The sequence below is a fragment of the Trichoplusia ni genome, chromosome 15 (genome assembly GCF_003590095.1).
Source record: "Trichoplusia ni isolate ovarian cell line Hi5 chromosome 15, tn1, whole genome shotgun sequence".
In the NCBI taxonomy this organism is placed as follows: Eukaryota; Metazoa; Arthropoda; class Insecta; order Lepidoptera; family Noctuidae; genus Trichoplusia; species Trichoplusia ni.
Genome location: NC_039492.1, coordinates 4,661,357 through 4,674,633, shown reverse-complemented (window position 1 = coordinate 4,674,633; position 13,277 = coordinate 4,661,357). Strand labels below are relative to the sequence as shown.

At 35.0% G+C, this 13,277-nt stretch overlaps 3 protein-coding genes across 3 annotated transcripts; 2 read left to right on the top strand and 1 right to left on the bottom strand.

The window, feature by feature from the left end:
- Positions 1-5: 5 nt before the first annotated feature.
- On the top strand, positions 6-2,620 carry LOC113501487 (inactive peptidyl-prolyl cis-trans isomerase shutdown-like). Its single transcript, XM_026882657.1, has 4 exons — positions 6-398; positions 539-836; positions 910-1,109; positions 1,192-2,620. Exons 1-4 carry the CDS (start codon positions 349-351, stop codon positions 1,940-1,942), a joined length of 1,299 nt encoding a protein of 432 aa, XP_026738458.1. The 5' UTR covers positions 6-348; the 3' UTR covers positions 1,943-2,620.
- A 128-nt stretch (positions 2,621-2,748) lies between these two features.
- LOC113501490 (protein l(2)37Cc) lies at positions 2,749-5,596 on the bottom strand. The gene is made up of 5 exons (XM_026882660.1): positions 5,475-5,596; positions 5,052-5,141; positions 4,605-4,766; positions 4,149-4,330; positions 2,749-3,343 (listed from the first exon to the last, which is right to left on the bottom strand). Exons 2-5 carry the CDS (start codon positions 5,137-5,139, stop codon positions 2,951-2,953), a joined length of 825 nt encoding a protein of 274 aa, XP_026738461.1. The 5' UTR covers positions 5,140-5,141; positions 5,475-5,596; the 3' UTR covers positions 2,749-2,950.
- A 244-nt stretch (positions 5,597-5,840) lies between these two features.
- On the top strand, positions 5,841-11,474 carry LOC113501443. Its single transcript, XM_026882576.1, has 4 exons — positions 5,841-7,385; positions 7,843-8,007; positions 8,846-8,975; positions 10,046-11,474. The coding sequence occupies exons 1-4, from the start codon at positions 7,299-7,301 to the stop codon at positions 10,177-10,179; spliced, it is 516 nt and encodes a 171-aa protein (XP_026738377.1). The 5' UTR covers positions 5,841-7,298; the 3' UTR covers positions 10,180-11,474.
- Positions 11,475-13,277: the final 1,803 nt, after the last annotated feature.

The following is a 13,277-nucleotide window of genomic DNA, read 5'->3' as shown; positions in this document are numbered from 1 at the left end:
TTATAATACACGAAATATATTTTTTACGTGTAGCAAAATGTACTTCTTTTTAACTCTTAGGGTATCAAAAAGCAGTGCACAATTATAATACATGGGAAGTAATCATGTACTAAGATTGCGCATTTATGCTGCTTATGAGTTATTTTGCTGTAAATTGTACATACCGCTAACAATTTTTTTAACAACATTGTTTTCGAGTTGCCATATAAAATAATCACTTGTCAATGTCAAGTAGTCTAACTAACTACCCATACTGTCAAAGCAACATTTTGTAAAAATAGTAAACAGAGAAAACTTCGCGCTTTTTGTAAGTTATATTTTCAGGCGTACTTGTAGTTTCTGTAAAAGATGTCTACGAAATCTCTAAGCTTTATGGTTGAAAATGGGCTTAATTTAAGGTGTGTTTTATTCAAAAAGACTCTTTTTTTCAATTGTATTATAGTAGGTTACTGTATGAAACAAATACTTGTTTTTAATTTATGCCATCCCTGACGAAAGCATGCAATACTACTTACTTTAATTACCATTTTCTTCACAGAGATATTGTAACAACCGGTTCCATTTTACATATCAACCAAGACTCCGATGAGGTTGATTTGAAATCAGAAGGCCATGCTGACATACCAGTAGATACCTTAGGACAGCCAGTTCCGTCGTTTGCTGGCTTATCGGAGCTACTGGTTGCCATTAATGACACTAGATATGTAAAAAAGAAAATAATTGAGGAAGGAGGTGGCTTCGCTCTCCATGCAGGTTGCACAGTGTCAATTGCATTCTCTGGTTATTGGGAGAATGAGCCTAAACCTTTTGATATGGTTTCAGTCGATAAACCAATGGTAATTGTCTTCTTTTTTGTCTTAAACCTTTATAATACATACAGAAATATTCTGATCAAATACATTTTTTTAGGTAGTTGATTTAAAAGACAATGGTTTACTACCAGGGTTGCAAATGGCTGTTGAGTCTATGTTAGTGGGAGAAACATCAGTATTTCTATTAACATACCAAGTAATGTATGGTGAGATGGGAATCCCACCAAGAATTAAACCAAAAGCAGATTGTGTGTTTTATATTAAAGTAGTTAAAAGTATTCTCTCACCTAAGGAAGGGTAAGAACATAAATAAGTATACAACTTTTCATTATAATTAAAAGTCATTAAATACTAATTTGTTTGTTTTTCCTGTTCGCAGAAAAATAGATTTTTCAGAACCAAATATGTTTCAAAGAGTACACCATGAAGTTAAGAAGTTGTACAGTTCAGGCACTACCTTATTCAAAACAAACAATTACATGGCGGCAACACAAATGTTTAAGAAGGCAGTCAACATGCTTCACAGGTGCCGACTTGCTGACGAAGAAGAAGAAAAAGTTCAAGAAAAGCTACTCATAAAATTGTATATAAACTTGGCAATCTGTTATAATAAAGTAAACAAACCCCTCATGGCTTGCACAGCATGTAATGAACTAAACAGACTAAAAAGCTTATGGAATAATGGGAAAGTACTCTTCCAAAATGCAAAGGCTCTTAGGACTATTGGAGCCTATGAATCTGCAGAAAAGAGACTGAAAAAAGCCATGTCCTTACATCCAGACAGTAAGGAAATGAAAGAAGAATATGAATTACTGCAAAAAACTTGGAAAGCCAGTATAGAAGCTAAAACTAATGCAGAAAAAGCAAAGAAAGCTGTCACAGGACTTATAAGTGATGAATTTAAACAAGAAGTTGATGAATTAATTAGTAACTTTAAAAGAAATGAAAAATATCAACTTGTATTACCTTCGCACTTTAATTCTGAAGAATTAGAATATCTTAAAGAAGTTTGTATAAGGGAGAACTTGTTCTTTAATAAGTTTGATAGAGGTGAAATACCTGATTATGAAGAAAGCCAGTCTGATACAGGAACAGAATTAAAATATGTGTTATACAAGTTGCATGAATGATCAGTAAATGCGAATTTTAAGTTAACACTAGCTGACTCCGCAAACATTGTTTTGTTATATAAATTATTTCTAGAGAAAAAAACATTACTCAAATTATAATAGAACTAATAGATGTGGCAGTTTTTGTACGAGTAAAATATATTAAGTTTAAGATTTGTTGACTCAGTATAAAAGTCAAAAAGTCTAGGGCTGTGATAAAATATGTTTAAAAGTATTTGCTTGTTTGTAGTTGTAAATGCAGGAATTAGTTTTCTTTACAAAAAGCTATAAGCTACATGCATGTCTATTTACTGTATTCAGTTAGTCATATATTAAGAGATATGAAATCAAATGATTTTTTGTGCAATTACGATGTCATCTTTTTTTCGAGTACGCCACCTGGAGTCGACATTTCCTGTCTGACAACCATGAGGAAAAATTACGAAACAAACTTAGGGCTCGAGGTCTCTTCAGACAATTTTAGCATGAGATTATGAGTATAAACTAATGCAGTGTTTCTTTGGACTGGCCTTTGATAGTACTTAAGTATTAATTACAGTTAAGATTTTATGGCATCATATCGGCAGTTTCTTCCCATTATGAAACTAAGCTAGTGCAGGTGAATAATTAATGTTTGCAATATATTTTTTGTACTTTCTTTACTTGGTTTGTGCATAAGTAAACAAGTCTTCCTATCCACTTTGTTTTTTTTTTTAAATTACCACTTATCAGTTTTCCTATTTACTCTGAGTTGAGTGTATATCGAATGTAATTAATTGGCAACCCATGTGGTTTTGTGATAAGGATAAAAAGAAAAACGATTAAAATCAACAAAAATTATAGTTTAATGCGTAAATACAATTTTTCATAAAACTAATATGGACTACTATCTATTGGCGCAACCATACCATAGTCTTCAACAAATGCAACATACTTATACATTATTTTGTGTTGTAAATACAAAATGCAATTGTATTGAACCAACCCCGATTCTGTAACGAACACGTCCAGCGTTATTTTAAGGGATGTTTACTGCTGTGTGGGAAGATTTAAGAGGACATTTTGTCCTTGTGGTAGGTAAGTAACGTTGCGAGATTTGGATAGCTGGTAAGCGATGTCTTCCGCGGCCTCGATACGACGGAGCTCGACGAGACCTTCTCCGGCCTGGCCGAAGGACTTGGCGAGGAGTACGGCGGCCTGGGCGTCACCCTCGGCGGCGATGACAGCAGCTTTCTTCTGTTGCTCAGCCTTTTCGACAAGGAATCGCGCCTTCTCAGCCTCTTGCTGCGCGACCTGCTTCAATTCTACGGCCTGTGTGAATTCCTTTCCGAACGTCAAATGTGTAATTGAAATGTCGTCAAGGATCAGTCCGAATTGCGCTGCTCTCTCAGTCAAACTCTCGTTGACTTTCTGTGATACGACCTGAAAAATAATTACTTATTGTAAAACATCTTGATTACTTTTTTTTCCAAATAACAACAACATTGATTGAAAGTTGTTCTTTCAGGAATTTTAAATGGTAAAACAAATATTTTGACTACTTTTACAATTATAAGACACACAAGTTATCATGAGTTACATAGTAAGAGCACAAACAATGAAATGTGTAATCTTATCTTTAAATTGCAACTGTAAAAGGCATATCATTTGTATTTTTGTTCAATGATGAATATTAAGAACACCAAGTATTTTAAATGCTTGATGACAACAATGGTAGGTAGTTTTATCTGCTAGTTCTTGCAATATTCCTAGACTGTTTTATCATAATAAAATATACTAAAGGACTAAAATAAGCATTTTTTTTAATCAATGTAGCTGGGCTCTTACATTTGCAAATATGTATTATGACTGAAGAGAACAGCAGAAAGCTAAAAGAAATAGAATGAGGAGACTGACTAGAAGTTTTTAAGTCTAGAAGTGAACTGAGCTATTTCTTGTTTATTATTAGTACAGAAAAAACCACTTACACCTTGAAAAGCATAAAATTAAACTAAATAGTAAAACATCACTCAATCATAGTCTCATCTTGCAGTACACCAACTAGCTAAGATGGACTTGCTTTCTTAAATAAGAATAAGGAGACTAGTCATTACTTGAGATTCAATTTTCTTTTTGTAGAATGCCATCTATTCTCGAACTAAGTAAACTTTTCACTTTGACTTGTAACTTGTCCCGGGTATAACCTACACAGAAATGAAGAGATAGTTTACAATGTATAAAACAATACCTCTCGCTGTGTGATAAGCTCTCCAGCATCAAACTGTGCAACAACAGCCTTGAGGACCTCAGATGTGATTGAAGGCAGCACTCTCTCATCATAATCAATACCTAGGATGGTGTAGATCCTTGGAAGCTGGTCGGGGACCGGTCTGAACAGGATACGGAGTGTGATGTTTACATTCTGGAGATCTGGAAAATTTATATTGTATTATTTCATTTGTAGCCTATATGTTAAGTGTATATTATGTTAAACATTTACGAGTATAAGCAAGCAGGTAATCAAATCGCAAGGGAGTAAGCATTTTTCTATATCTACCCTAAAAATAAAAAATACAAAAAGCCATCACTTGGTTGGTGACCCAAATAAAAAATAACTACAAGATATGTTTCTGTTTTAAATTTTGGCCTATTTAATATAATACCACTATCAAGGTTAATAAATTAAACAAAAGGATCTCCTTACCTTTACTGCCAGTAACAGTAGGAACATTTCTGGGACGTGATCTGATGTCAAAAATGATGGGTCTCTGCACCCAAGGTACGAAGAAGTGGGTGCCTTCTCCAACAACCAAGTTCTTCACACCAGCAAATCTGTCGAAGATGACAGCCCTATGACCACCATCAACTGTAATTTGAAAAGATAATGTTTTTTATTCAGCTCTTAATTAAAGTAGGTTTAACTGTTAATGTTGCAAAGCCCAACTAATCAGAATTCAACTAGATTTTTTACTCTTGAAGTAGTAGTAGATCAAGCTATAGACTTCCTGCCAAGGCTATCAAATTAATTTTAATAGCTAGAATTATTGGAATCTATTGAAAAGACAACTCAGGATAGACATAATTGCTATAGATAAATAACAATCGCTTGTTGTTGGTGTTCTTTGGTTATAAAATATATAGCCGTATTTACCATTATAAAGAGCGGAGTTGACGACTCCTCCAACAAGCGCCACTCCTAGACCCACTTGTCCAATTCGGTTGAAGAGCTGAGCAGCCATTTCTATAACAAACAACAAATCTTAAAAATTGTGACATTAGTACAGCGTCGCCGACTTGCCGCACTATTGCAGCATCGGATAAGAGATTAACTCATTCGGACTCGGGTCGTGAAAATTAAGATCAAGATATTTAAGCTTTTACAAACAAATTGAATTATTAAAATACACAATTCACGTTATACTTGTACAATAAATACGAACAAATACTGGAATCCACTCACAAACTCAAAAATTACCTAATTCCACGATTTTGATAGCTAACCTCAAAATACTTATGTGAGGCAGAACAACCTTTTTACGTGATCTCTTTTAAAATAATGAAATAGGGATTTTACCTTTAAATTGACTTTGTTATTATTTGTATACTTATTGTATATTCAGTAATATTAAGTAAAAATTAATATCTGTCTCAAATTCAATCGAAAACCAGCAAGATAGAGCGCAGACAGATAAAACAAGTTCAAAACTGTTACGTTTCGTTCTTCGTACATTTTATTGATGTTTAAATGTAACAAAATTCAGTCGTGGTTTAGACCTTTCGTTTTTAATGGTAAACTGCTCGCTCCTCAATATTCTGCTTAAGAATATAGTTTAGGTCAAACGTAACGTAACGTATTTAAAAAAAACTAAATTAACTTATTACTGAAATATAATTATTTTTTAATAACCAAACGTTCCGTTTAATTATTTTCTGAGGAAAAATTTTGGCAACTAAAAACAACCAGAATTTTAAATGACTTATTGATAATGAGTTCAACTCACTTTTTCATTCACTTTTAAAAATAAATCGTGGGTAGACTTTGCTCGGCAGCGGAAAACAGTGAAAAGAAAAAGAACACTAGCGGCGGCGACACTAGGCGTCATTTATTCGGGCCGAGGCGCCTTTTACTTAAGCACAGACACAGTACTCATGTATCTATTTGCTATGACATATTGTATCGGCGCGTTTATAAGCCGCCGCCGTGTGGAGAGGCCCTAAGAACTAAAGCGCAATGATACTGTTAGGTAGAAATACATTGAAGGTGGTTAGTAATCAGCTTCGATTAATTAGAAGGTATCTTTATTCACCCATCAGACAGCTGTAAAACCTACTATCTAGATGAGATCTCATTCAGAAACAAGTACCTAAATCATTAGCAATAAACTTAATATCAAAAGTAAACTATGGGTCGTAGGGTCGGGTTACACGATACTGCATTAGTTAAATCAGCAAACAAGCCGCTAATTCGGTTAACTGTAACCAGATGGTAATTGAACGAAAAATAAACAATGAGGGGGATAATCGGTGAGCATGTTGGGGGTCGTGCCGTGGGTGGCTCAATTATGTAATCACTAGCAATGAGCGAATTATTCGCTAAGTGCACAAAGTACGTAGGTCAATATCAAGTAATGTTTATGTTTTGAGTACGGACTTCTTAGTTTCCTACGGTAGAAAGACCGTATTACTAATTTCTGGGACTGATAAATACGCACCAAAATGCATCAAAAGTGTAGATACCACCGATATCCACTTGGATTTTATTAACAGCTTTTGAATTTGAAACACCGTTTTTTTTACTATCGGAAAGATTCAAACTTACTCTATCGGTAGTATGTACCTATAATTTTTGAATGTGTTTCGCAATCGTAGATGACGATTAGTTCTTTATCGGCTCTATCCAAGTGAAATAATAAATTCTGGCATTTCTTTTAGATGATAATGCTATCATGCGTTTTTTTATACTTTCATGCGTTGACTTTCTACTTATTAAGGCTTTAAGAAGTTTGCCCTTTTATCAGGCTCGAATATACCTACTAATATCTTGCAAAGGAGATTTAGACAGCAGCCCAAGAAGTAAGTAACTAGCAACAATGTTTCAGGCAGGACTTGATAATCAACATCAATTTAAGCTTCAGTTGAATGAACTTGAAAATTTCTCGGACATAAACACACTGATTAAACATCTAATTAAAATAACATTGACAATATTTATGTAAAAAGTCAATGAACTTATTGACATTGTGAACATAAAGATGTTGTTTACATAAACTGTAGATCAAACATAATCAATAATAAATGCATAATAATAGTTTTATTTGAACAACGGTTCATGTAGTGTGTCCGTGCAGATATTATTGCGGGTTTTTATTTGTTTTTGTATAGTTTTTAACGTTTTAATATGTATATCAAAGTGCCAGAAGTACGGAGATGTTGCTGCTGTTTCCCTTTACGGCATGGGATTATGTTTTTCGGACTGATTAACATAGTAAGTAACTATAGACTTAGATACCTTAGACTTTTTGCATGCCTACGAGATTATTCCGTTTCACATATGATCGTTGCAACACCTGTAATTCAGGATCTACAATAAAACTTTAAACAAACACCGAAACCTTTAGCTAAGTGTGTCCCAGAGAAACTATAAACTTGGGATCCGCGAATAATAGAAAAAGTAAAAATGCGGTTTATGAAACGAGGTCTATTATATACATTTGTTTATATTGGGGTCAGTTAAATTCATATGGGGTCAGCAGCTACATGTAGATATGGATGTATTCCCGTATTCTCTGCTTTTGCAAGAATCGCACATTTCTATGTTAGTGAGGTATTCTGAATCAAGAGTCAGAATATTAAATTGCAATTTTGTCCAATTAGAACTAAATTGGTGTGGTAGGTTTTGATTCCAATACGTCATTTGAATTAGGTAACATTTTTATCAACAGATATTTTCCATGGTAGCTGTGACATGTCTAGTTATAACTACAGAGTTAAAAAAGAAGAATTTAATAGATGGCTCGTCTCTGGAAGTGGTGACGGCAACCATTTTATTCAGCATCTTCGGGATGGGCGTCATTTTGAACCTCATGCTCCTGGTGGCTGGTTGTCAGGTGGGCCAATTTAACTTGAAATAAAGAAAACCCTTATGATGATAATTGTGCCAGATTTGATCATTTGAAAGAACGAATATCTTTAATTGAAAGATTGCTAAAGTAATTGATGTTTTGGTTACCAAAATCGGTATACTGATAATTGGGCTCAAAATATGATTAAAATCATATATTGAACTAGAAAATAAGTTTATTTATAAAAGAAAAATACAAACCGGAAATTCAAACTCGACGTGAGCGCTGCCGTAAAAACATATTGCATCCTACTTTCATGTAGGTAATCATATAGGTTGTTATTCTTATACATGGGTATAGTAGTAGAGCTAGTCGCTGGGCGACCCTGAACTAACAGTTCATGTGGAGATGATCGCAATCAAGCTAATTCTTTGATCTGTTAAAACAAAATCGAAGGTTTGTTCATGGTTAATGGAGAAGCTGCTCATCTTATCTATACTAATATATAAAGCTGAAGAGTTTGTTTGTTTGTTTGAAAGCGCTAAGCTCAGGAACTACTGGTCCAAATTGAAAAATTCCTTTTGTGTTGAATTGACCATTCATCGAGGAAGGCTAGACTAATAAGAGCGAAGATACAATAGGAAATGCGAAAAAAACAGGGCAGGTATAAATCATAACTTATATCTTCAAACCACGGGGACGAAGTCGCGGGCAACAGCTAGTTAGGCATATAGTCGCACACATAACTTATCATTGTTTTCACACGACAGACGAATAAAATTACCGAAAATTTTACATTTCTGTACTTGAAATGTCCTTGGTTATTATGCTAGGTATTATGCTTTTAACAATTTCATTTCCCTTAAACAATGTGTATTTTCAGAAAGACATCTTGATGTTGCGCCTGTACTTATACTATGGTGTTGTCACGACTCTCGCGGCACTGGTCCCTACATTCATACTGCTGTCTAGGATGATGACAGGCGACGTTTGTGTGGCTTTGGCTGCTATATGTAAGTTCATTTTGAATATGTACTACAAAACCCATAGGATGTAGAAGTAGTAGCCCGAACGTTCTATGGGAGTCTGCTTTAAATAGCTGGATAGATCTGTTTAAATCGTTCATATTACATTGTCTTATACTGACCTAGGTCTTAACCATTTGATATCAGTCAATTTTTTCACGCTTGACGCGAGCTTTCGCCATGTCACTCAAAAATTGTCTGAAATGCTGACAAATAACAGTTTGGCAGTTGCCTTTGAAGGAGTACAATAAAATGCAGGGTTAGGATGAGTAACAGAAGTCCTGTTGAAGCTATCCTTGACTTCCTTTTGTTTTATTGGAATATTACCAGAATACATTGCATGAGATTTTAATAATGATATTCCAAGAAATATTCCTTGGACAAACGGTCACATCAAATGTTTAGTTAACTAAGATATCGGGGTTCAAGTCAACACCACAGCTGTGGTTGTAAATGCAAATTCTTACTACCATTGCTATCATTAATACCCACATGTTATTGGCAGTCACGATTGAGCGGTACTTACGAAACTTATGCCTCTGCCTACCTCGCGTATAAAAGAAAGTTAAATACGTGACCTTACATACCCAGCAGGTATGCTAAAATCTTAAATGTGATATAAATGATTATTTGTTTCAATTGGCCACGCGTACTTAATAAACATAAATTTGTTATATTTACCATGTATAAATTAACACAGAATCATGTATCCTGTTATCGAATCAGTTCTTAATTTCACTTTGGGTGTTGTCCTCGGATGCCTAAAGTCTGTTGGCAGTGTTGGTAATGTAAACGTATAATTATTTCATCCAGTGGGGGACCACGTTCTATACTGTGGCGGAACTTGAGGGAGGTCTACGTTCAATAGTGGTCCTCGATAGATGGAATTGATTGCGTTGTTCATGCGATCATTCTAAATACTGCATATAAAGATAAGAGCATAGTAGTAAAAGATTTCTGCGACGGTAAAAAACGCACCATCCGAATATTTTTCGTGTGGAGTTCTATCTCAAATCGGAAGTCTCATCACGAATAACACAGTTTCATTAACATTGCAGGTACTCAATGGTACGTCATCATCTTAGTGAGGAGCGAGATCATGAAGTTGGAACAGGCCAGTATCAGGTCAGAGGAAAGGCAGCAGGACCACGAACCTGCTGTTGATGTACCAGACAGAGTGACATTACTCTAGGAATTATAGAGCAAAGAGAATGGACTTCGTACTAGATGACTTACAGATCAAGGAAATAAAATATTTTGCAGTTTAAAACTTTTTGTTCTGGTTTCTTAATACTCTATGGTTAAGTACGTTTCTTTATTACTAGCTGTTTTATTTAATTAATTTTTAGTACAGGAATTGCGTAAGGTGTCAGTGGGGAAGATTAAAAATAAAACACTTAATTGTGATTAATCTTTTTATTGCCCTTTTCACTTAGCTCAATCTCAAGCTTAATCAAATCTACTAACATTTTATAGAGTTATTCGTTATTCGTGTGTGGCAGTAGGAATTTGAGAACTTCGAATCCCATAAACTTTTCAACTTACAATTACAAAATATACTCAAAGTAGCCGCTCTTTGTTCAAAGATCACGCTCCCAGTAATGATGCCGTCAAATTATTAAAAAAAATGTGCCAAAATATTTCCAAATTTTCATGTGGCGCACAGGTGGGTGCCCGCGGGTCTGCAAGTCGTGACTTACTCCGGCGGGGCCATTGTCAGAGCCCCATACTGTAAGGATAACGTCGGCTTTGAAAACGGCGGCTCATATTGTGTTGTGACTACCCTAAATTGCCAATTACACTAATAATTGAGGCTAAAAGACACCGCAACACGAATGTTTCGATTTAATGCGGAAGTATTTAGTTGCGTGTTTGGGTACTAGATCTTTTGGCAACTTGTTTCTCGGGATTTTTTTATTCTAAAAGATCCTTTGATTTAATTTTTCTGATTCTTATACTTGCCTACTTATTTCAAATCTCGAAATACAACAAAACAAAACTGTATTTTTTTCATGAACTTTAGTTTTGGTTATGCCATTAAACATTGTAAATAAGTGAGTAGGTATGTTTTATTCAAATTGATGCTTGTATAATTCCCGTTCCGTTGTTATTACAGTAATTTGCAATGTTTTACGCTAATATTACATGAAACATGTATTTAAATGCCATCTGGTATTCGAATGAGAAAATTCTGGAAGCCACAAGTCTGTGGGCGGTGCTTCACGACGCTCACCAGAGACAAGTTTAAGGACGAAGTAATTAAATTAAAAGTAAATAATTATTGTGTCGATACAGGTGGAGTTGGGTTATAGAAAATGTATTAACATAAGTTAATAGCTACAAGAAAAAAAATGGTCTTAATTTCTAATTAACTATTCTAACTTGGACTATATTCCCGAATTCCTGGTCTTGGTTTCGTAATGTAGGTACCTAAGTAGGTATTATGCGGGATAATTACGATATTTACAATTCCTTTCGACTTTAATGCTCATACATTATATAATATAAAATTCGTTAACGCCACTATTTCAAAAGCCTGCTCTTATTTAATACAGACGGCGTCGCTAATTTAGGGGTAAGTACTTAAAATTCTCATTATTAATTAAACAAATTGCTTAATAACGACAATTAGCAATCATTTTAATATTCAACTGAATGGAAAATGGCTGAGGCGGCCATTTAAAAAAAAAGTAGAGGCTTTAACTATGGCACTAAGGAGTCCTGTAAAGGAAAATGCACTTATTAGCTGAGGAGGGCGCATGGAGGGTTCTGCCTAATGGTTGCTATTCACGGCTTGAATGGAGACGCGAAATTGCTAACAATTATATACTCCCGCAATGATAACTGGTGGATGTTCTGCCTCTCCGCAAACTCAGGTTTGGTGCCGTGCGGGGGTTTGCTCGCGATCTGTCTACTTGAGAACATATTGTTTTGCGTTCTCGTTTCTATGCAGGAAAAATGCTCCTTAAACGAATAAAATCTTAGAATCTCAGTGTAGTTGAATTAAACTTGTAATGTAACCAAGTATTGTAGATACGGATGTTTGCAAATCATTAACATGTCAGATTCAAAGCTGTGACTAGAATTCCTTCGGAGCCGGGAAATAGTCGATTCTGAGTGACAGAACGATTCCAAAATCTAACCAGAGTGTGTGGCATTGTGTGGAGCGTGCGCCGGGGCGAGGTGACGTCACAACATGGCCGGCAGGTAGGCAGGAGAGCGGAGATAGGATCCGGTCATCCTGCCCATTTCCGGTCTTCACGCGGCCGTGACGCTTCCGGGCACGCGTCGCCGACGCCGCTCACATCGCTGCTAATATACTGGAAGTGAAAATTTCGGTGTTTAAAGGATTTGATGTGTTTGTTGATTATAATCAGGGTCAGATGTTGGTTTTTGGACAGCCGAACACTCTGTTGGTAGAATTATCAAAGATACTGAATTTGTTTCACGATAAGACAAAGTGATGAAGTATTATAAGTTCAACTGAAATTACTTATCAAAGTCATAAAAGTTTTAAGTCTGACGTTAGATAAGAAACTAAACGCTTTAACCAAGAGACTTGAACTATTGATTAAAATGATTTAATCTTTATATTTCATACATGTTGATTTTTAAATATTACCTAAGCTAAACAGCGAAACAGAAAAGCGTACTACATTAGCCTAAACGAAAAATAAGCACGCCCGTTGTCTCTTCCAAAAAGCAAAAGTTTTCCCGCCAAGTTCTGTGTCATGTCGTCACACGACGTCTGCAAGATGAGTTTTGTAAAATGAATTCGTTTGTAGCTACAATTGAACACGGTCCTTGTCGCTCTCAGCTGTTGTATCCAAGCTAGATTTTCAGCCAGGATTCTGAGTTAAAGAAGTTCAGGACTTTTTATGTCAAGAACTTTTTGGAGTGAGTTGTTTTTTTAATTGGTTGTCTGGATTTTACATTCATTATAGATAGAACCTTTGAGTTTATAAGAAATTGCGTATTTTCTTTTATTTCATTGTTTGAATGCTCAAAGTTATGGTTAATAAATATTTTTTAGCAATATGAAACAATTACTTTTAGAAATTAATGGCTAACCAGGTAGTTGTATGGAAAATACTTGGGTTTGTTGTGGTTATAAATTAGAAAACATACAAGTGCTGTGTTCTGTATTAAAAAAAAAACATGTTTCCTTCAACAGTTTACAAGGATTTTACAAGTACGCTTCAACACTTCTCAGAACCGAGAAAAAAAACTTAGAAGGCTTTCCATAAGCGTCAATTACTGTAAAAAATCTTAATTAAATTTTATTTACCA